The 24,644-nt window shown below is 42.4% G+C and overlaps 1 protein-coding gene across 1 annotated transcript; it reads left to right on the top strand.

Annotated features, from left to right (window-relative positions):
* Nucleotides 1–24,579, top strand: LOC146675286 (protein O-GlcNAcase). The gene is made up of 17 exons (XM_085400368.1): nt 1–169; nt 6,578–6,629; nt 10,650–10,747; nt 11,222–11,352; nt 11,433–11,604; nt 11,725–11,823; nt 13,044–13,313; nt 14,197–14,283; nt 14,481–14,956; nt 15,064–15,238; nt 17,498–17,554; nt 17,878–17,963; nt 18,103–18,207; nt 18,451–18,542; nt 18,644–18,833; nt 20,496–20,655; nt 21,060–24,579. Exons 1-17 carry the CDS (start codon nt 130–132, stop codon nt 21,194–21,196), a joined length of 2,427 nt encoding a protein of 808 aa, XP_085256494.1. The 5' UTR covers nt 1–129; the 3' UTR covers nt 21,197–24,579.
* Nucleotides 24,580–24,644: the final 65 nt, after the last annotated feature.

The raw sequence follows: 24,644 nt of genomic DNA, 5'->3' as shown, positions 1-24,644 counted from the left end.
GAGGAGGAGGTGGAAGCAGATCGAGAAGAGGCATGAAGACTATCCCCGGGATCTAAGCTGACAGGATAGGCAGAGCATCTTGTCTGCCCTCGCTCCTTAGGGGCCGACTGGAAGCGGAGGGAGGCCAGAATGGAGGAGAAGAAGCAGTTCCTTTGTGGGGTGGTGGAAGGTAAGAGCGCTCGACTTCCAGATCGACCTGTCAGATCATGTGATTTTTTTTTCCTCGGGGGGCTGCTTTTAAACAGACCACCATTTGACCTATATCCACAACCGAACATTTTTCTTTACCTACTCGAGACGTGTGTGAGGGGCGTGTGTTTAAGAAAACGGGCCTTGGTGGGATGAAAAGGGTTTTTAAAAAGATCTAGTGGTGATCAGTCAGGCTTGAAGTGGGGATGAAAAAGCAAGCAATGAAAAACGTTCAATACAGTCTTCATTGTGTTTCCTTAGGCTCCAACCTAAGGAAACACAATGAAGAAGAAGAAGAAGAAGAAGAAGAAGAAGAAGAAGAAGAAGATGATGATGATATATATATATATATATATATATATATATATATATATATATATATATATATATATATATATATATATATATATATATATATATATATATATATATATATATATATAGCTGGATAGCGTAGGCAGCTGGATAGCGTAGTGGTTAGACTACACGCCTTTGGAACAGAGGATCGCAAGTTCGATTCCTGCCTGGGGCGTCTGTATCCAGTAAGGGTCCTAAGGCTAGACCCCCTATGCTAAGCAAGCCTACCGCAGACATGAGCGAGACAGATAAATATGAAGGCATGCCGGCTCGGACGTCGCCCGGATCAACAAGGTCCGCGTCAGGTGTTGAGGAACCAGGGCACCCTGACGAAAAGTGGGCTACTGGAACAAGAAGGCATCGGTGGGCAAGAGACGAAAACAGGGTGTTGTTGGAATGCTACTACGCAAGTAACCCTGGCGGAAGGGGCTACATGAATAGGCTGAGGGACCTATGGATTCTTCGATACCCAACATCCACAATGACGGCGAAACAACTAGTAGCTCAGTGTTCCAACATTCGAAAGAAGGGACTGCTCTCACAGCTAGAGATTGACAAGGTACAACACAAATGCTACGGCAAGGAGGAGTCAGGACGCCAGGTCAGGGGGGCGATATCATCACCCCCACCCGAGATTGGGTACATAGCCCCAAGTGCGATAGGAGAAGGATCGTTAAGTGCGAGAGGAACTGACCTGAAAGATAGGATCATGGCCAAGCTTGAAACCTGGATCCCCCGTAGCCGGTTACCAAGATTACGTGAAGTACCCTCAGAAGGTCTGCTAGATGATGTTAATGCAGCGCTACGGACGATACCTACAACTACGATTACCGACACTAACAAGCTGATCTACAATACGGCAGCAGTGATCAGTGAGATGCTTGGCTACAAGTTGAACAGCGACAAGGGGCAGTACCCTCCATGGAGAAGGAGGCTAGAGGGCAAGATCAAAGTAGCACGGAGGGAGGTTAGCCAACTAACGGAGTTGCAGAAAGCTGCGACAAAGAAGGTGCATAAGAAATACAGCAAGCTGTCCATACCTGAGGCCTTAGAAACTGCCAAGCAAAGACTCACAGCCTTGGCCAGCCGCCTGAGGAGGTACACCAGAGAGATAGAAGGCAGGAGAATAAACCAGCTGTTCTCCACAGAACCAGCAAAGGTGTACTCTCAGTGGCAAGGGAACAATAAGAGAACAGCACCACCAAGGCTGGAGACCGAGCAATACTGGAAGAGCATATGGGAGAAGGACGCAACCCATAACGGCAATGCTCAGTGGCTAGTGGATCTGAGGGCAGACCACAGCAACCTCCCCGAACAGGATCCAGTAACCATCACAGTGGCAGATATCCAAGAAAGGGTCTCCAGTATGAAGAGTTGGACAGCACCAGGGCCCGACATGGTTCACGCCTACTGGCTAAAGAAGCTGACTGCACTCCACGAGCGTCTAGCAGCACAAATGAACCAGCTGCTAGTTAACGAGAGACACCCGGAATGGCTAACCGAAGGTCGGACGGTCCTGATCCCCAAGGACCCCAAGAAGGGACCGGTCCCCTCCAACTACCGACCAATAACCTGCCTCAGTACTACATGGAAGCTCCTGTCAGGCATCATATCGGCTAAGATGAACAGGCACATGGGTCAATACATGAGCGGGACACAGAAAGGAATTGGCAAGAATACCAGAGGCGCAAAACACCAGCTACTGGTAGACAGAACAGTCAGCCGAGACTGCAAGACCAGACTGACCAACCTGTGCACTGCCTGGATTGATTACAAGAAGGCCTATGACTCAATGCCCCACAGCTGGATACTGGAATGCCTAGAATTGTACAAGATCAATGGGACCCTAAGAGCCTTCATCAGGAACTCAATGGGGATGTGGCGTACAACACTAGAGGCCAACTCCAAGCCCATAGCACAAGTCACCATCAAGTGCGGGATCTACCAAGGAGATGCTCTGTCCCCACTGCTGTTCTGCATAGGCCTGAACCCCCTCAGTGAGATCATTAACAAGACTGGCTACGGATACCGACTACGGAACGGAGCAGTTGTCAGCCACCTCCTGTACATGGATGACATCAAGCTGTATGCCAAGAGTGAACGAGACATCGATTCACTGATCCACACTACCAGGCTATACAGCAATGACATTGGAATGTCGTTCGGACTGGAGAAGTGTAGTCGGATGGTAACAAAGAGAGGGAAGGTAGTCAGAACTGAGGGGATTGAACTACCAGAAGGCAACATTGCAGACATAGAGGACAGTTACAAGTACCTGGGGATCCCGCAGGCGAATGGGAACCATGAAGAGGCCGCTAGAAAAGCTGCAACCACCAAGTACCTGCAGAGGGTCAGGCAAGTCCTGAGGAGTCAGCTGAATGGTAAGAACAAGATCCGGGCCATCAACACCTATGCCCTGCCCGTGATCAGGTACCCTGCTGGGGTAATAGGCTGGCCAAAGGAGGAGATAGAAGCCACTGACATAAAGACAAGAAAGCTCCTTACCATGCATGGAGGGTTTCACCCCAAGTCCAGCACCCTGAGGCTGTACGCTAAGCGGAAGGAAGGGGGCCGGGGACTGGTGAGTGTCAGCACCACAGTCCAGGATGAGACAACGAACATCCAAGAATACATTGGGAAGATGGCCCCAACTGACCGAGTGCTCAGTGAATACCTCAGGCAGCAGAAACCCAAGAAAGAGGAGGGAGACGAGGAACCATCATGGAAGGACAGGCCCCTGCACGGTATGTACCACCGGCAGATAGAGGGGGTGGCTGATATCCAGAAATCCTACCAGTGGCTGGACAAAGCTGGACTGAAAGACAGCACAGAGGCACTAATCATGGCAGCACAAGAACAAGCTCTGAGCACAAGATCCATAGAGGCTGGGGTCTATCACACCAGGCAAGACCCCAGGTGCAGGCTGTGTAAAGATGCCCCAGAGACAATCCAGCACATAACAGCAGGGTGCAAGATGCTAGCAGGCAAGGCATACATGGAACGCCATAACCAAGTGGCCGGCATAGTGTACAGGAACATCTGTGCCGAGTATAACCTGGAAGTCCCGAGGTCAAAATGGGAGATGCCCCCAAGGGTGGTGGAGAATGACCGAGCTAAGATCCTGTGGGACTTCCAGATACAGACGGACAAAATGGTGGTGGCTAACCAACCGGACATAGTGGTGGTAGATAAACAGAAGAAGACGGCCGTAGTGATCGATGTAGCGGTTCCGAATGACAGCAATATCAGGAAGAAGGAACACGAGAAGCTGGAGAAATACCAAGGGCTCAGAGAAGAGCTCGAGAGGATGTGGAGGGTGAAGGTAACGGTGGTCCCCGTGGTAATCGGAGCACTAGGTGCGGTGACTCCCAAGCTAGGCGAGTGGCTCCAGCAGATCCCGGGAACAACATCGGAGATCTCTGTCCAGAAGAGCGCAGTCCTGGGAACAGCTAAGATACTGCGCAGGACCCTCAAGCTCCCAGGCCTCTGGTAGAGGACCCGAGCTTGAAGGATAAACCGCCCGCAGGGGCGTGCTGGGTGTTTTTTTTTTTTTTTATATATATATAATGATGGTAGTGTTGACAGGACAATGAAAGAAATCACCAAAGAAGAGAAGAACTGGAATGACACAAGCTACGAGGATACTGCAAAAGGACATATTGGGAATGGTGACACACCTGTCCCATCATTATATTCCATAACCACCACACTCACACAGAGCCAGCAAATTATGACATGGTATGAAATGAGTAGAACCAGAGCCAGAAAGAAGAACAGCTGTGAAAGGTGAAGTTCACAGTGGTTCCAGTCACATTAAGAATAAGAGTGCAGTCCTCACAAACGGCAAAGTGACTGCCCAGAAGAAACTCCCAGTCTGTTGGTAGACAAGCAGACGTTCAACATTATAGGGTCATTGGTACATGACATCAAATATTTCAAAAACCTAGTTAGCAGCTTGCTTTGAAGATACTACTTGACTACATGCATTATCTGCACGGTAATGCTCCTCTAGTACATGTGCAGACAACGCAGATACCATTTCTAAATGATACCAAGTATCATTTCTACAGCATTGTGTGAAGAGGAAACGTTCGTGTTCAACATAGAAGCCAATGACAAACAATGTGTACTGACAGACATTTATGTGATTATTTTTAATCATCAGGGTGTAATTACTGAAAAGAAATTGACAACCTATAATAAAAAGTTGTTTCAAGTGTTTCTTTTTAATTATTCCCTGCAAAACGGCATTAATTTATTTTGTTTTTTCTGTGTCACTTTTCATGCAGTAGCTTTGATATCACGCTTCAACAGTTTATTTTGTCTTTTATAGTATCACCACTCACCAGTCACTTTATTAGCTACGTCTTGCTAGTACTGGGTTGAACTGAATTAATTGTTCATGGCATGGATTCAACAAAGTGCTGGAAACAATCCCCAGAGATTTTGGTCCATATTGACATGACAGAATCGTACGGTGGCTGTGGATTTGTTGGCAGATTGAGATCTGATGGCTGTGGAGGCTGTTTGAGTACAATGAACTCATTGTTGTTTCCAAGAAGCCAGTTAGAGATGATTTGAGATTTTTGACATGGCGTGTTATCCTGCTGGAAGCAGTCATCAGCAGATGGGTACACTGTGGTCATAAAGGGATGGACATGGTCATCAACAACTCTCAGACAATCTGTGATATTTAAATGATGCTCAATTGGTAAGAGGTGGCCCAAAATGTGCCAGAAAAATATCCTCCACTCCATTACACCCCACAAGTAGCTTGAACTGTGGATCCATGTGCTCATGTTTTCTATACCAAATTCTGACTCTACCAGATGAATATAACAGACTCATCAGACCAGGAAACATTTTTCCAATTTTCTTTGGAATTTGGTGACCCTGTGGAAACTGTAGACTCAGTTTCCTGTTTCAGTTGTCAGGTGTAGCACCTGGTGTGGTCTTCTGCTGCTGTAGCATATCTGCTTGAATGTTTGCTGTGTGTTCAGAGATGCGCTTCTGCACACCTTGGCTGTAATGAGTGATTTGAGTTAACTCCAAAAATATACAGTTCACAGGAATATAAAACAGGGAGCTGAACTGCTTTCATGTTTTTGCTTAGGGAATTTTTTTAAATGGTCACTGATTAAAATTTAAAATTGTTGCAGATTCATTTTATGTGAGTTGATTCATTGTTTGTGTACTTTTTGGTCTGTCCACCGTCTCAGCTTTATAACTCTATGAATTTCTACCAAAGTGGTGCTGCACACACATTACTTATTCCTGTACATGCTCATCCCTGTGGTGGCATCCAGCAGAGGTAGTAATTGGGTTTGGCTTGGTGGGCAGCTTTACACAGGACACATATGCAGACATGCCATACCCATGCACACCAATATAAAACCAATTCCCCAAAGGTATTTAGCAGGAGAAAGCAGTCAAAATTGTAAGTGTATCTGATTTAATTTTTACTCTGACCCATTTACTGTACACAGACACTCGCACATACACACACATTGCAGACTTATTCAAAACACAAAGGAGGAAGAGGGACACTGGAGATGCTCCCATTTCTAAGAATAGAAGCTGTGATGGAGAGTGTAGTTGGAAATGAATTATGGCTGTGCCAAACGCAGCAGGCATGTGACCACATAAGCATGGGAAGAAACATTTTGTGTAGCTGTACTTTACAGAAATGCAGCTGCTAACAGTGTCCAGTAATTCTCTGATTTGTGAATAAACGCTGCATTAATTAGGAGTTAAATGCCATACATATATGTGTATCAAACAATATTGTTAACCAACAAGCACATTGTTTTAAATTGCAATTGCATGCGCTGAAAGGTTATAGTCAAAGACCTTTTCCTTTTGTGTATAAATGTGAGACTGCAGTGTAAATTTCATGTTTACTGTTGAATCATGTGATAGCAAGTGAGGAAGTCATTGAAGATCTCATTTGAGTGTGCATTAACACAATCATCTTTTCATCCAAGTGATTCAGTTATCTGCGTGCACTCAGTTCTGTATTTTTCCTCATCAGGTTTTTATGGGAGGCCTTGGTCTATGGATCAGAGGAAAGTACTCTTCCAGTGGTAAGTCTCCCAACACTTCATCAAGATATTCGTGCTTTTTCTGCATCCCTGCTTTCCCTCTTTTGTATGCACAGTCTGTGAGCACAGGTGAGCATGCATATGTCTTCTAACCCTGGTCAGACGGGATGTTTCTGTGTCGCTGATCTTCTTTTCCCCAAAACAGTGTGGGCTCAGGAGCTGCTGACTTGATGCCTTTAGGCTGAAACCAGATCCAAACCTCTATTTCAGTGCCAAGCACAGCTTCAGAGAGAAATTACTGAGGCAGAATGATTCCATAGCAAAGGACAGCTTCATCCTCAGTGCTCAGCTATGGGTGACAGGAGGGGAAAGGAGAGGCAGACACTACATCTTGTTATAGTGAAAGGATTAAGAAAGAGGTTCAAAACATCTTCTTTTACCATCTTTGATGTTAAAACTTATTTTGCGAAGTTTTTACTCTGGTGCAATGCATTTCCAACGCTGCAGTGGGAAATTTATCAAAGGTCAAGTTATTAAAATGATAATATCATATAATTAAAGTGCCCCATTATTCAAGGGATACCTTTTATGCTCCTCTTTATTTCCTGTCATACACATCAGTGTATGTCTAGTAATCCACAGAAGCACAGAAGCCCCACCTACCTTTTATTCAAACCTTTTCTTTGAAAGAGGCAGCCAATCAGAAGAAGGTTTGCTGAGAGAGGGGACGGATATTATTACAAGATGAGCTAAATGGAAAATGGATGAGCTGATGGGTTGCACCAAGGCCCAGCATAAGTTAAATAAAGGTTAAATTTAGTCTAAGAATTAGAAATTCAAGCTTGAAATGAGCAGGTTAGCTCCCCTTTAAGTGTCTGCACATAAACTATTATCTGCTGAGCATGAAGCTCTGCAATGAAGAAGCTTTCAAGGACCATCACACTCTTCAGGTGGTTGGAGTGATACAGTGCAGTCCCAGCATGACAACAACTTAAAAACGGAAGACAAATGCTGTTTAAGCCAGATAAAATCAACGTTCTGGGTAATCAAATGTTCTTAAGAGTAAGGCTGCTATCAGAGGCAGGAATCTAATTTAAAGGCAACACTGTTGGGGTTCAAATCTTGACTAAACGAAGGCAAAAATAGCTCCTTATTGAGTGGGCCACAGCACTTTTCATTAACAGTTTGATCAGCTCACAAAGAGAGAGAAGCTCTTTCAGCATGAATCACCTCCCAGTGATTTTCATGACAGCAGAGGCAGAATACTAATAGACTATTTTTCAGCACACATTCAAAGCGGCATTTTCTTGTCCATTCAGGAAGTAGCCATCAGGAACACAACAATAAAGCAACAACAGCGAGTTAAATACAAACGACTGCACTAATTAACAATGAGGCAATCCCTTTTTATGTATGTTCACATTTGCCCACCTCATAAGACTGATTAAATCTTGATGTTAAGTACAAGCGGAGCAGCATAAATCCCTGTTGGGAGCTGTGACACAGTTGTGTTGCTCAGCAGCCAATAGTCACAGCCGTCTGCATCCCCAGAGAGGGTAGGTCCCCCTGCTTCTCTTCTTTCCACTGCCATTGAATGATATATGCGCATGATATATTTCCAGTTTTTTTAAGGCTCGTTGTTTGTGCTTGTTATTGTGATTTAGAAGGTTTTGGATTGTGAAAAAGAAAGAAAAGACATGATCAGCAGTTTTGTAAGTTGCTCAAATCTATCTATAAACTTGCACTGCATTGGGAGGATGCAGAAAACTGGGTAACGAGGCAGTGGATGCTTTATAAAGAGAATTAATTTATTTTCCAAAACTTCTGCGTAGCTGCAGCTGAGTGTGTGGGCTCCAGGTTTATTTATAGACAAGCTTTTTTAGACTCCAGTGTGGGGTGCAGGCAAAAATCATACGCTGAATGTTGCGTAAGATTGGCCGTGGATGCGTGTACAGTATGTAATTGTGTGTGTGTGTGACTGTGTGTTTGAGGGAGGTAGGATGCAGCTTTGTGGAGGCGACTTACCATCTGTGCAGGAAGTGAAGCAGAGAGAGAGAGAGATCGAGAGCACAGCAAACCTACAAAATGACAAGAAAGACAAGAGCCGGTCCATGTACAGAGACAAAGCAGTGTTCATGTTTGTATATTTGTGCGTGTATGAATGATGTTGGTATTGTTTCCCTCTTAGTACTATGCTCTATTTATAATTCAGGAGGTCATTTCCTGTAACTGAGACAGCCTTGGAGACTCTCGATCGATATTGTGGATCTATTTTCTTGCAGCCAGATCCACTTTTTTTGTTTGTTTTTTTCCCCTCCTGTCTTCGCTCTTAGCGCCAATTCTGTCTCTATCACTCTGTCTCGCTCCATGTTGAATGATATGTACGCTTACACAGAGCAAGTCCAGCACGATATGTTGAAGTGAAGAAATAATGCAGAAATACACCAAAGCAGCTGATTTTGCAGAGTGTGATTTCCTAATGACGTCATCCATTCTTTTCTGCTGGCAGACACACCTGCCTACGGTAATCTGCACAATTTGTGAAGATAGCTACAAATTCCACATTGGTCTGTTCTTGCCTCATTGTTTTGTCATTGTCCCCCTGCTTCCTTTTCTTTTTTCTACACGATACCGTCACTTCTTTCTTTGTCCTCTAGCATGTCTTTGCTGGGGCCTTGATTCAGATTATTTCACTATTATTAGTTTGGGCCATTGATATATTCTGAACCATTTATCCGGTAACTTGTCATAAACTTTACTAGGATGTTTTTGTTTGAGGTTGTCTTTTCTGTGCCCAGTGCAAACATTCAAGTCACAAATTACTAGATTGCTGCTACTTTTCTTGAATTGTTTAAATTGTATGCAATACCTAAAATCATGCACAGAAACCCAAGTCCTGCCTCACCCCTGAAACTTCTGCCTGAGCTCAACCTCTAGCTTCAAAATATATAAGATGAGTCAAGTGACTAACAGTTAAATATACAAAATATTTATGGTGGTTTAATCCATATTCAGCCATTTAGAAGTATGGATTCATGAACTGCACCAGAAAGCAGTGACTCTAATTCATACCTAAGTGTGAGCTACTCCCAAATACAAATGTGGTATATGGGAGAGTAACTGTAACTTAACTCTAAGGAGTATTATTATTAAAAAAACAACCAAAAAAAACCAACCAAAAATTCAACTACTGCAGCCCACCAGGCTGCATGATGCTGCACTGGTTAGAATTGGCAACTCACAGCAAGAAGGTTCCTGATATGAGTCCCAATTCTGGCCTTTTTGGAATTTACTCTACTTGTCACTCGAGCCATCTTTTAATTTGTTAAGCTTTTTTTCACTCCATGGCTTCCTGAAACTAAAAGCTATTCAACCAATTGAATAACTATGCAGGTTTCCTTTGAGTATTCCAGTTTCCTCCTGTAGTCCAGACACATGCATGTTAGATTAACTGATTATTCTACACTGACCATAAAGTGCTTTGAGTCTATATAAGTGTGTGGTTAAAAATGTGACTTGAGTGGGAAAACACTACATAAATGCAAGTACATTACATTACCATCCTGTGGTGAGTCACAGCAGCTGTGATTTTTCAGCAGCTTTTTTGTTTCCTGGCTCTGAACTTGGTAAAAGAGCTTTTGTCCATTTAGCACCCTTGGCCTGGAACAAACTGCAGAAGGAATGGAAAATGACTGAATTCATTTCATTAAGTGCTTTTAAATCTAAACTACGAATCCTTGAGGCCAAGTCCATAACATGTAACTGTTTCAATTAGATTGATTGTCATTTTAACTGACTTTTTTATTTTTATTTGAATTTTATTTTTTATTTTATTTGTATTCTTTCACTTATTATTGCATGTGTGTTGTTGCTGCCTGTGTTTGAGTAATTTCTGTAACTGTGAGACATCTGCTGCTGCCTATCTTGGCCAGGTCTCCCTTGAAAAAGAGGTTTTTAATCTCAATGGGATCTTCCTGGTTAAATAAAGGTTAATAAATAAAAACTCTGAGTGTGAGCATTGTGACAACATGTGACCCATCTGGTCATGTCTTTCTCCATCAGGATGCAGCACTGGGGGTTGAACACCTACCTGTACGGTCCGAAAGATGACCTGAAACATAGACTGTTGTGGAGAGAAGTCTATTCTCCTGAAGAGGAGGGTAAGGACCTCTAACCATAGCAAATTTTCACTCATGTGGGCATCCATGGTTTCCTGAAAGCTGTAAAACCAATTTAATCTATTTAAAGGGGAACCACAAGCGCACAATCAGACTATTGATTCATTGTACACTAGTATAGCAGAACGTCTCTGACACATTCTGAAATTTCCCTTTTGGCATTAAATGTATGTTTCATTGTGATCATAAAGCATCTACAGTTTTTATGATGTCCATTATATTTTTTATTGCACCTTTTACTGCGAGAGTCAAGCTGATTTCCACAAAGATACATAAAAAGAGGGGAAGGGAAATGTCAGTACACATTATAACGCAGCTCAGGATTTAGTATGTAATCTTGTCATATAAAAAAAGTGAAAACAAAATATTCAGACATCTTTAATCAGTGTTTAAAAACATTTTTGGCCTGTTTTAAAATTCATGTTTAGTATTTTTCCACTTTTCTCATCCTCTCAGGTCAGCTGCGTACTCTCATTGTAGAGGCCCAGTCAAGAGGCCTCAGGTTTGTTTATGCGCTGTCTCCTGGTCAGGACATAGTCTTCTCTTCTTCCTGTGACTTGACTCTACTTAAACGCAAGCTAAGACAGGTAGGCTACACAAGGTCATCTACTACAGAAGTTTCATTGATTTCTGTATTCTTTAAACTCAACCTCATCACTCTGTCCAGGTATCAGACCTGGGTTGCCAGGCATTTGCCATTCTGTTCGATGACATTGATCACTCCATGTGTCAAGCCGACAGCGAGGCCTTCACTTCATTTGCCCACGCTCAGGTCACAGTAACTAATGAGATTTATCGGTTCCTGGGGGAACCGCCTGTCTTCCTGTTCTGCCCTACAGGTAGGCTTGTAGATTGAGGACTTGTTACAGGACTGAAAATTATACAAAAAAATGTAACATGAGCACTTTTTATATTTGCCTCTTCATTAAATATCACTGCTTTTCTCCCTCTCTGTGTAGAGTACTGTGGTTCTCTCTGTTCTCCCAGTGTATCCAAGTCTCCCTACCTGCAAACTGTGGGAGAGGACCTGCTGCCTAACATAACAGTAATATGGACAGGTAAGATGTATATTTGTTATATATTTTTTTATTGTGACCCTGTGAACTACAATTTTAGTGCTGATTTCATATTATTTTATATTTATAGTACTTGAAGCACTGTCTGTGTTCAGCCATGACAAGTTTTACTCAATCTGTGCCACTTGCATATTGCAGATATAATCTTCATTGCTCAGAACATTGGCTTTTGTTTCACTAGTGAGACCTGCAGCAGGTCTATAGGCCTTAGGTCATGTTGGCAATGGCACTTGTCCAATTTAAAAGAATAGAATTCGCTGGTTAGTTAACTTATATGGTGCTCTGACATTGTTTTATATGGACAGTATATGCATGTGGTGTACCTGTTTTTTTTCTGTGCGTTTCCTTAATTGCTTATCTGTTATTGGACTTGATTCTGCTGAAAACTGTCACAATTTACTACTACAAAATCCTTCTAAACAGGCGGTGCTGGAAATATGGGGCAGGAAGTCCGTACTGTAGTTCAAAAATGAAAATCAAAAGACCAAATAGGGCACAAAGAAACCAAACTCAGATGAAAGGCTCAAAACATAAGTGATTAGAAACACAAGGGAGTTGCAGCAAGAGCCTGATAGATTGACACTAGAGAGGGAAGGCCTGTAACCTGCAGGTGAAGTCATGCATTTAGGAAGGTGGGAGAAGAAAAACGGGAAAGAAAAAAATGCAAAAGCTCACATGAGAAACTAACCTTCAAAGTGAAGGAGGGAGTAAATCGAAAGAAAGACAGAATGAACTCAGACCTCACCAAAAAAGAGGGGCTGAAGCAGAAGGAACAGAAGGAACACAGAGAAAAACCTTCAAAAACACAAAAGCACCGAAAAGTTTAAGATTCATAATAGAATCTGTAGCTCATTACAAAGCCCATAACGTTAACTGGAACAGACACAAGTTTGTATTCCAATGATTTAATGTGATTTGGAGCAGAGCCAGCAGCCCTTCTAGTTTGAATGAGAAACAACCAGTCCCTCCAGGAGGACCAGCTGAACAGGGACATTGCTCTGCATGCCAAATATGCATCAAAGCTTGTAGAAATATTTTAGGTGCGTGTCATTAAAACGTACTGTAAGCACCTTGTAACTCCAGTATTTCACAGTAACATTGTTATCTGACTGTAGGTTTATTTATTTAGCTGTCCTAACGTAAACCTCTTAAGTGGAAAATGGTTAACAGATTTTTGAGCACTGGGCTTTCTCTTTCCACAGGCAGTAAGGTCATTTCCAGGAAACTCTCACTGGAATCCCTGGCTGAGGTGGAGTCAGTCCTCCAACGCCCCCCACTTATCTGGGACAATCTGCACGCAAATGACTATGACTCCAGACGCCTGTTTTTGGGGCCCTTTAAGGGTCGAGAGCCTCAGCTTAAGAACCATCTCAGGGGCCTGCTGCTTAACCCCAACTGTGAGTTTGAAGCCAACTACATCCCACTGCACACGCTGGGAAGCTGGCACAGAGCTGGGAAAGAGGATACGAAAGGTGAGGGATCCAACTGAGGGAAGGCAGATGGAGTGAGGGAGTATGATGAGACAGGAGATGTCCTGAGTTAATAAACTAATATTGTCTCTGCCAGACCACATCCATGTACAGTTAGTCCCATCGCTTCAGGAGAAATGTTTAATAAGCCCGTGTTGCTTGGCAACTAGCATCATTTTGACCACCAGACAGCCATTGTGTCTGATATTACCTACCAAATAAGCAAAGTTAAAGCTCCATCTGTTGTTCTAAAGTCACTTGTTAAGCTTTCAGCCTACACAGTTTCACCAGCCTCAATCTGCCTTTATTGTAAAAGCTGTTAAAACATTGTGACTTTAAGTCATTTCATTAGTCTTTCTCACACGGTGTATAATAAGTTATGTTCGAAGTGTAATGTAAGAATTCCTGTCACGCATCTGCAAAAGTGGGGCTCAGCATCACATGAATTTGATATGTTGTTCATATTCATTGCATCTCATTTACCATGACAGTAAAATGCATTAGAGCACAGGCACACAGTTTTTTTTTGTTTGTCGCGGGGGGAGGGGCAGGGAATTGGATGGATAATTGTCGAAACAGAGAAGCAGTGTAGCGTGTGATGTTCTGAAGACTGGGTGGGGGAGAGGTGATGATTGAGGAATAATTGCACGGTGTGATGGAGGAGGAAATGAGGAGAGAGCCCGGTCCCTCTGCGGAGGAAGAACTGAGCGGTAGGCTGGAGGACAAAAGAGGCTTTCAGAAGAGGAGATGAGAAAAATTTTAATTGTTACGGCAGGTTTTGTTGTGCAGACCTGTAATAATTTCCTCATAGCTAATAACCATTACAGAACGAGTATGCAAGGTGTGGCTGTTTTTGGTTGTCAATGCATTGCTGTGTGTCCCCCAGATGAGGAGTGTGAGTACTGTCCTGATAGAGCTCTGTCTGCTGCACTGAAAGACTGGATGGAAGAACTCAACCAACCTTTACAAGCTGGTAAAATCTATCTTATCTATCTATCTATCTATCTATCTATCTATCTATCTATCTATCTATCTATCTATCTATCTATCTATCTATCTATCTATCTATCTATCTATCTATCTATCTAAACACTGATGAATTATTGCAGTGTAGTGTTGTTACTCAAACACACAACCTGTGCGTGTTTTTTATTTTCATGATAATTGTAGGCCGGCAGAACACAAGGACAGACCAGCGTGCCTCTGTCCCAACATCTCACTGTAAAACTCCTGACAGATCTGACTGTCCTTCCACCTTCAGAGGAACCTCTACTGTGGCCAAACTCCCAGTCTTCCCCCTGAATTCCAGCTCCCCTCCGTCCTCACCCACTAAAGTCAGTGGGGAGAGGGAAGGACGAGAGTGGGAAAAAAGGAAGTCATACCAGTCTTGCCAACCGATCCAGCCACCTCCAGGAACTAAGCCTGGAGCACCTGCAGCTGGAGGTCGGGGACAGAAAGCCCAGGTTCGTGGGCTCTGCGGTGGGAAAGGTCTGCTAAGTGAGTCGCAGGTGCGGCTGCTGGTTGGTCTTCATTATCTCCCTCACGAGCACGGCCCATCAGCCCAGAAGCTACTGCAGGATCTGACCTGGCTGAAAACAAACTGCCAGCTGGTCAGTACTAACAGCAAGAAGGCAGCACCTCAAAAGGTCGGTGAGGATTATGAGGGGAGTTTTTGTTGAGGTACTTGGATTGGTTGTGTACGTTACACGTGAGAAAAAACAACATAATGTTTTTTTTTTTATTATGTCCTCAGGTTGATGAATGGCGTGGGCGGGCCTCCAGGTTTCTTTCTCTGTGTGAAGACATAGCGCAGCTCCACTGCAGTGTCGTGGGTGGGAACAACAGGGCTGTGCTCTATGACCTTTACCCTTATGTGTGGGACTTGAGGAACACAGCTCTGGTGGCAAAGGCATTTATATGCTGGCTTGGTAAGGACAGAAGCAATATACTGCTATACTATCAGTGTGACGCACTGGACTCTGCACTGGTTTGATCTTCCCTGCTGTACGAGAATGTGCCATGAGAATGAGGCCATTTAACTACATTGAACTCATATTATCACATTCAAGAAACACCAAAATGGTGCGTTGTCCTGCTGGAAGCAGCTGTCAGAAGACGTATCACTGTGGCCATAAATGGATGGACATGGTTAATAACAATACTCAGGCAGGCTGTGCCATTTAAATAGGAAAAACTTCCCCACACTCTTACACTAAGGCTACCAGATAATGCAGGATCCTTCCTTTCATTTTGTTTACACCAAATTCTGACTGTAACATTGGAATATTGTAGGAGAAATCAACTCATCAGACCAGGCAATAGTTTAACAATCTTTTATTTGTCCAAGTTTGAACTGTAGCTGTACTTTCCTGTTCTAAGCAGACAGGAGTGCTTCAAGGTATGGCACGTAAATCACTTAAAATCACTTAAACTTAAATTTGTGAGCTGATCAGATATTTGTGTTAATGAACTGAGACAAGCTTAGCTGAAGGAAGTGGACAGGGAGTTATCTATATATAGACAGATAAATAGATCGCTATCCGGTCTTTAAGTGATGACGTGACGAATCCTACTTCCGGGCCTAAAGTAGTCTGCGTTTAATATGGCTTTTGTGTTGTTAACACGTTTAATGTTTTGTATTTTCTTCTATTTAATCTCAAAAAGCTCCTAAAACAGTCAGTGATCACTGTTGACCTCCCTCGGCTTTTATTACCGCTAATCATTTATTTAAGCTCAGTTTTTAAAACCTTAGGATGTAACTACAGCCCAGCCCGTGCAGCAGTATATGAATGACTAACCTCGTATTGTGGATGGATTATCTCAGTTGTTCTCCTGGCTGAAGTTTGGTCCTTTTACAGCATCCTGCCATCCGATTACATTTGTTCCTGACCACCGAGAACACTCACGTTAACTTTTATCGAGTGGAAAAAAAAGTTAGCTTGTTTATATTATGCTAACATAGCTGTGTCGCTAGCGGTCACGTAGCACATCATTATATACCAGCTAGCCAAACTTCAGTAACCCTACAAACGTCACTGCTGTTTAGTTTTCTGTCTTCATTTATGTTGGAAGTGATAACAAAGCTGTACGTTTTAATTTGTTTCCAAAACCCTGCAGTCAGGACATGCTATATTGTATTTAGATAGAAGCTAGCGAGCTAACTTCCTGCTAACTTCTAACTCCGTTAAATGTCATAAATTCCGTTTTCATGGATGCCTGGATGTTAAACTCAATTGTTACACCTGGTAGAGCTTAACGCTTATCATTTTATTAAAGATGAAAGACTTTAGACAGTTTTTCAACTCTCAGTAATGCCATAGTGATCGTTTGATATATGGACCTGCAGCGGAGTTTAGACCCAGACATGGCTAGTGACGTCAGACTTAACGACCGGATAGATAGCTATAGATAGATATAGATGTAGAACGGCAGAATGTTCACTCCTGTTTCTTGCTTTAAGGTATTAAAGGAGGAAGTTATTTGTCGCTCACATTCAAACAAGTTTCCACTGAAATTCTGTGCTGTTACAGCTATCCCACAGCAATTGTGCCACATGTGAGGTACAGTTGTTACACAATGTATTTCACTTGAACTTGAGAAAGTACAGATGTGCCCACTTAACTGCTTGCAAAGCGCTTTGTCTGGATGTGATAATTAGGTTAAGTTAATTAAAGAATACTAGATAAATAAATATTACAGTGCTACCCTACAGTAGCAGAACAGAGCATAACAGCATAGTAGAAGTATACCACTTGGTCCTAGTATACTAGAAGCACGCTGCAGTATATAGTTTACCATGCTATTGAACTGATGTTATATTGAGAAACTGTGTAGTATTATAGTGCTATAGTGTAAGAGCTCAACATAATATTCTGCTGTAGAATACAATAATAGTATACTATAGTATTGTATAATATTGCATGTAACAGATTACTATTGTTTTGTGTATCCAATAATAATTTATCTACTGTCCGGTTGTATGATTACTATTTTAGTAGTATGCCCTATAGTCTCTGCTCTATTATTTATAGCATTATATAATGTAGCACATACTATATACTGTACTCTATTCAGTACTTATGTTAAGAGAGGACACTGGTGGAATCAGCGGTTTTGTAGATTATTGCCAGTCATTGTCTGTGGCTCATTTTTCTCTTATGCTCTAACGTGCCCATTTACTCACTCAGATGGACGAGTGTTGAGTGACAGCTCTGCCCTCGGCTCCTGGAGGAACTGCTTCCAATGTGAGTAAGCCTGATCTCTGATGGTCTTTAAACTTTTTGTATCTGCGCCTGAAATAAATTACTACAAAACTCAGTCATTACTTCTCAGCTCGAGCTCAGTGGAGCCCAGCTGATAGGGAGGACTGAATTTTTTATGACAAGTTTATTTCAGCGAGCGTCTCTTGTGGTGCTGTAATGCTGTAAAGCTCTACAGTTTTTTGCTCGACATAAAATTTTCAAGCTGCGCGATCATTCTCTATGTGCACTGGTAACTTTTCTGGTATTTCACTGGCCCTGAACATGTGATGTAGCCTGTCACATATGATTGTTTTTTTCCGTGTTAGGGTGTGGGAAGACCACGGGAGCGGACCAATTGGGAGTAGAGTCTGAGCCATGGGCGTTCAAGGGGGGCGTGTCAGGGGAGGTGCAGGTAGTGTGTTATATTTCAGATGCCATTCGTGATGTATCTCTTCTTAAATTCTTGACAATATTTTACTCTGCTCTATCAAGTCAAGCCCCCTAAAACTGCCTAATGTGTGTGCATGTTTTTTTCCCCATGTTGTGTGCAGATGCTTCTCCCAGTAGGGAGCAGCAGTGAACTTTTTACTCATCCTCCTCCTCTCTTCCCTACCACTCGCCTCTACAACATCAGGCCCTACCACAGCAAAGACAAGGTAGTCTCACCCACACACAGAAACTCTTGACATAGCACAACTGGCAAAGAGGTTAAACAAAAGGGGAATTGGAAAGTCATGTGTTAGCTTTTACAGTTGCATTAAACAATCAGGGAGCAAACCAGTAGATCATGTAGGTGGAACTTTCAGGTGGAAATTTAAATTGTTAAAAGTCGTAGATTTTTAGTTCAACATTTAAACATTGGTGTGGGAAGACACATGGTTTAATGGTTGTGTACTTAGGTGGAGCTGTATCGAATGGTCCGCCAACTTCACCTGAGGACACAGGGTGGGCCAGAGTCTAGTGCTGCTCATCCAGATGTCATAGGAGACAGGTGTGTCTGCGTGTGAGAGAGAAAAGAAACTCAATCAGGAAGTGTGCAACGATTTGTCAAATACTGTATCAAATCAATAACACTTGATTTCACTCTCTTAGATGTCTTGGACCATGCCTAGCTTTGTGCCCCGAGTACAGCTTCATCTTGGAGGATGAGCTGGGCGTTTGCGGCTGTGTGTTAGGCATCTTGGATGTTCGCTCCTTTGCCAAGCGGTGCCAGGCCAGCTGGATACCCGCCATGAGGGACAAATACCCACCAAAAATGAACGGCACACATCCAAACACCCAGGTGAATACGTGGGTTTTACCCTCTCACAAGAAGTCAGTTAAACCTCTCTTTTTGGTTGACACCCTATGCTGAAACATAAATGCTCACAGAGTACACAAAGCTATAAACATACCCGACAGACCAGTTTTACATTACGCACATTAACTTAAGACTTATGAGTACCTGCTGTCACACCATCTGGATTCCTCTGTGCAGGGCAATAAGTCGCTGGGAGTTAGGTGGAACACATAGGTAGACAAAGACAATAACACACACACACACACACACACACACACACACACACACACACACACACACACACACACACACACACACACACACACACACAGACCGGATTTAATGATTTAATTTAGTATGTGTCTAAGGGCCACCTGCAGTATTCCTTCTGTCTTTAGTGGGCCTGTTTTCTGTATCAGCGGGTTAGTGTGTAAACTTGCGAACGGTGCATTCAGATTTACCAGCTGTCATGTGAATGTGACTAATTGTTAATAAAAAGAGAAATGCAGAAATATGGCAAATATGGGGAAGGTAAGGATTTAAGTGCTTTAAAATACAGAATGGTTATTGAGAACTCAAGTACAGTAACGCACACGGCTGATGTTGTTTTTGCCCATCATCACTATTCAGTGATCTCTGGCAAAGAGCCAAGCATAAATGGTGGTGAACAGCAGACAGAGTCAAACTCTGACATGTGTGGAGGATTCATTTAGCCGCTCTGTGCATCACAGAGCAAACTGACAGCTATGCTGTGGATCATTCACACGTCAGCAGGCAGCCACAGGTGCAGACAAATTTAAAGTTTACCAGCTGAAAGCTTTCGTCACATGCAAACTGGCTAGGGAACAAGAATGTTCGATCTAGGAATCCATCGGTTAGTCCGCTCAGTTGGGAGGGCTGGCACCTTAAGAGGCTTCCAGTGTAGCCAGTAGATATCCACGCCAGCGCCTCCAGTTCCATCTACTGGTCAGTGTTTACAAATGCAGCAAAATGAAAACAAAGAAAAAACGATTGTCAAAATCTTGGATTGAGCTTGCATTTTTCTCTCCACAGGGACTGTTTACTAACATTCAGCCATAGTATGCTCAAATTTGATTGGTCAGGAATACAAGTGGGTTACAAATGGGTTAAAGAATCTACCAAAAATGGCCTCCCTCATCGACCGATGCTACATATTCATAAGCATTTATCTGTTTATAGAGAACATTTAATTATTTTCCCCCTGTTTTGTGTCACATAGTTACATATTACTGGTATGTTATACAAATAGCTGCTTATTACATTACCTCACTTGAAATCTAGTTGCTGTTAGCTAACTCAGTTCCAAGAAAAATGCTCATCAGCTTCTGAGACAGGAAGTACATTAGACTCATCCCAGAAGTCTTTGCATATAAATATAAAAGCTGCTGATTAAGGAGTGTCTGCTGGGGCCACCAGGCAGTACTTGTACACTTAAAATGTAGCGTCAGCAAATCCTAATTTGTAATGATAATTAGTGTTTTACTGTGTGTTTGTATTCATTTTAAGGTTTTAAGGTTGCTGGGTAACTGGAAACGAGTCTGGTACCAAACGTGCCTAATTGGTAACATCTAGTGGCAGCTGGAGGAAGAACAATCTTCTGCAACATGTGAAAGTGCATCTGTGCCTCTGCTCTCCTTTGTGCAGGACCTGATTCAGCTGATGGAGGAGGATCAGGGCGAGTACCCAGACTCGCTGCTCTACCACTTTCCCTCGCAGTTGCGACTGGACGCCCTGCCCGAGCTGGTGGACATCAGCATCAGCCGCACCCTGCTCACCGCCCTCCTCACTGCGCTAAAGGCCAATGGTAAGCTCCACGTGTGTGTTTGCGAGTGTGTCTTTTGTTAAATAAAATTCTGCTGCATATATTAGCATGAATCCGTATGCGCTTATACCCTCAAGGATAAGTAAAAGGATTAGAGGATGAGAAAAGAGCAGAAAAGACATGTGGAGGGTGGAAGAATACTCCAATAATGCAAGAAGGGTTTAAGGGAAAAGCTACCTGTAGTTGTTTTCACACCATTAAATATGAGTTATTAGTTGTAATTGCTGATTATGTTGCTTCTTTAGACTGTGTAAAGGGATTTTGTTATGTAAGTCTGTTATTTATATGTTGCTTGTATATTTGTATGATTTATTCTTGGAGAAAAACTGATCTGTCAATGACTGCCTCTTTGCTTTGCCATTTTTGCACGGTGTGTGTGTGTCTAGGTTCTCAGGGTGTGTTCTGTGAGGTGCAGCCAACAGACCGTCAGAGGCTGGAGTTCTTGACTAAACTGGGCTTCCTGGAGATCCTCAGGGGAGAAGCCAGAAGCAGGGAGGGGGTGGTGCTGGGACGGCTGCTGTGAACATAGAACACACAAAACACTCACATGATCTCACACACACAGGCACACAAACACACACACACCACGACAAACAACAAAGACATTTGCACTGATGTGGTAGATACACAGGCACTTATGCACAGAGAGGTGTTAGAAATGCAGTGTGCACGGCACAGACATAAACAACTGTGCTTTGCCAAGAAGTGAGGTCCATATTTTTCTCCATCAAGAGAAGAAACCTTATTTTGAGTGACAATTCTGGATTCCTTTGAGTCTGTGTGGCAGTAATGGGGATCAACCCAGAGCTTTTGGAGGGATTTACAAAATATAAAATAAGCTTAGAGTTTAAACCTTCAGCAGGGCTGTGCTAATCTCTCTCAGATTCCGTCCACGACTGAGGATTAGAAGATTTCTCAAAGAAAGTGAGCAACAGAAGAGTTTGAGATTGTAGCGGAGTGCTCGATCCAAGCAGCTCTGTGGGCCGTAGGTCTTTTCATCATACATGTATGCACATTTTTTTTAAAGCTGGAATAATCAGTGTTATTGAGTTTTTTAGTACTTTTTCTTATTTGCTTATTTTTGCGGAGTTTTAAGCTGACAACACTACTAGTTTGATTTATTTGCACCGCTTTCATCAGGTTAATTTTCTGAAATTGCAGCCATGCATTGTTGACAAAAAAAGAAACCTCTTTGTACTCTACCTGCTCTCTGTCCAAAGACTAACGCGTCCAATTATTTCTTAAATATAGCCATAGTAATGTTTTGGGAGTCTTGGGCTTAGGAGTGCTGATTTCATTGCCAGACTCTTCTACACATGTAATTAGCTACAGAGGATCCTATTTAAGCTTCTATAGCTTGCCCAGAGTTGCTGTGCATACAAAACACTTTGCACACTACCTCCACCCTAGCTCCTCCTTTCAGCTTGTGTCTGGCATAATTAGTACCATATCTGTGGTCTTGGTGATGCTTTTCCTGCCTTAAATTTTCCATGTGTACACCCGAAAAAGGCAAGAAAGTCCCAGAAACAAGCCATGCTGCCCAACAGAAGTTACTGCAGATGGAAATAACTGTGTTCTTTTGTACAAAGTGGTCCCGACTGAGGTGATATTTAATGTAATGACCGAGCTTGGTGCTGGTAGGCAGATGTTGTCAGCTTTGGACTGAGGTAGACGTGCCTGTCTCCCTGCTTCCAGCGTGCTAAACTAGCCGTAGCTTCATATTAACCACTCACGGAGCGTGTTGTCAATCTTCAAACTACTTCTAAGTCAAGATGAAATAATCCTTTACAAAACCTGCCCAGGGAAAAGCTTCTGTGGCTAACCTAGCGTCCTCCTCTCTTCGCTTTGTTTATAAATGGTCGTTTTCTTTTTCCTGTTTAAATTTAGGATGTTTTCCAGTGCCTGTCCTGCTGGTTTAAAAAGTATGCTAACATCAAATCAGAACTAGGCTGGCATCACTGTTTACACTCGCTTAGATTAGATGAATGTTTACGTGCATGAAGAACAAAAAACTGTGTGGCTGTTCAGAGAATAGGGACACAAACAAATACCATTGTACTGGCATGCTTGAACATACATGATTTTTTGTGGACAGCCATTGTAGCTGTTATGACGTAGGAACAAAACAAGAAAATGCAAACGCATGCGTGCTAAAATTCATGAGAAACACAGTAACACACACTCAGACACATACACAATCTAAAGTTTACACATATTTGAGTTAGATATAACTGATACCGCTCCCTCATTTGACAAAATTTATACAGCTGTCAGATCTTACAGACATTGTCAGTGTGTAAAAACTGCTACACACTGGCCTAGGTGGTGGTACACGTGTGTATTTTGTATGAGATGTATGCATGTGTGAGTGAGTGCCAAAAAAATACAAACCAAGACAACTTTGTGGTTCTGCCTCTATTCTAAACAGCAGTGAACACAGGTCTGTCTCATCATTACATAGATGTTGTTTCTACAACTTTCTATGACTATTAGTAAAATACAATTATTGCTTTTCCAGGACTGTTACTGCAACTGGCCAATCATGTTGTTGTGATGTCATAGCTTAAAGATTTATGAAAAGGCAGTTAGGAAGTCAGACAAAAGCGCAGAGAGCCAGAAAAAGGAGAAAGATAAAGGGCACGTTATGGTGCTTCACTGTGTTAACCACAGGACTTTCACCCAGGACTCTGGGGTTTATGTTGCACATGAAACCAAAAGCCATTGATAAATCATCATCGTTTGACTAAGCGGCCCACCCTCTTCATTTTTTAAAGTTAAGTTAGAATTATGCAATTAAACAGTTTGAGAAAATGTTGGAGTTTTCAAAACATTAACCAGATGTTGGAAAGCCTTTCAAGAAGCCCTGAAGGTGTCACTTCATGACACCACAAGATTGTGATTGGTCAGCAGTGGTGGGCCTGAAGCATCGTCATGTATAATGTTCCAAGTACAGTTGGTGATTTCCAGCTTTGCGATTAACACACACACACACACACACACTTGCGCCCGTGTGCACATACAAACACAAACACACACACTCATTCTAAACAAGCACAATGACACTCACAATCAAATCTTCAACTTAAAGTATGTAGAACTATGAATGTTCTTTTTTTGTAATGCAGCTTAAGAAGACGCAACTACTGTTTGTGCAGGTATTTATATTTCTACTTTTTTTAACTATTATGCTCGATCAATCACAGACTGAAAGGCACTTTTGTAAGTTTCTTCTTCTTACCAGCTTCATCAGCATTGTCTGTTAAGTACTTCATGTAGTCCCAGATCTGATAATTGTGTAGAAGAGTAAAAAAAAGGCAGCAAAATATGCATGATGTAGAGGAAATCTTTAGAGAAGATGTCACATTGTTTGTTGCAGAACGCTGTTGTTTCACCTTTATGGAAATTCAGTGTTATTATTATTTTTTTCTAATTTAAAAGTGCGTGTGTGAATGTAGGCGTGCGTGTTTAGGGTGATGATGGGAAATATATGTACGTGAACAATCTACACAGGCAACATGGAGCACTGTGAAAAAAGAAAGCGTAGTGAACTACAATGTTTTTGATTTGGGAGAATTTTTTAACAAGTGTCATAAGAATAATAGTAATAATAATAATGATAAAAGTAATAATAATAAAAGCAGTTGCCTTTAAATTCCAGGCCTACGCAGCTGACCACAGTTAAATTCAGCGTCTCATTATCCAGTTTCCTGCCTGCATTGAGCAACATGTATGGTCTGTGTTTACAGTGAGTTCCAGTGGAGTGCTGTTGTATGTCTATGCAGGGTAATGAACGAGTTGGAAAAAAAAAAACCTACCAAAAAAAACAAAAAACAAACTAGAATTCAGTCTGTGTTTTTATTGACAATAACAGTAAGACTGTCATTTAAAAAACCCCCCCCAAAAAACATGATTTTATTGACTTGTTGATTTTCATGCTTATTAAAAGAGGTTTTCTTTCCCTTTAAAGTGCC

Source organism: Rhamphochromis longiceps, linkage group LG3, assembly GCF_057381845.1.
Source record: "Rhamphochromis longiceps isolate RC_006_pf linkage group LG3, R_longiceps_female_GT1.1, whole genome shotgun sequence".
In the NCBI taxonomy this organism is placed as follows: Eukaryota; Metazoa; Chordata; class Actinopteri; order Cichliformes; family Cichlidae; genus Rhamphochromis; species Rhamphochromis longiceps.
Note: the sequence above shows the minus strand (reverse complement) of the source record. Positions and strands in the feature narration are given on the sequence as shown.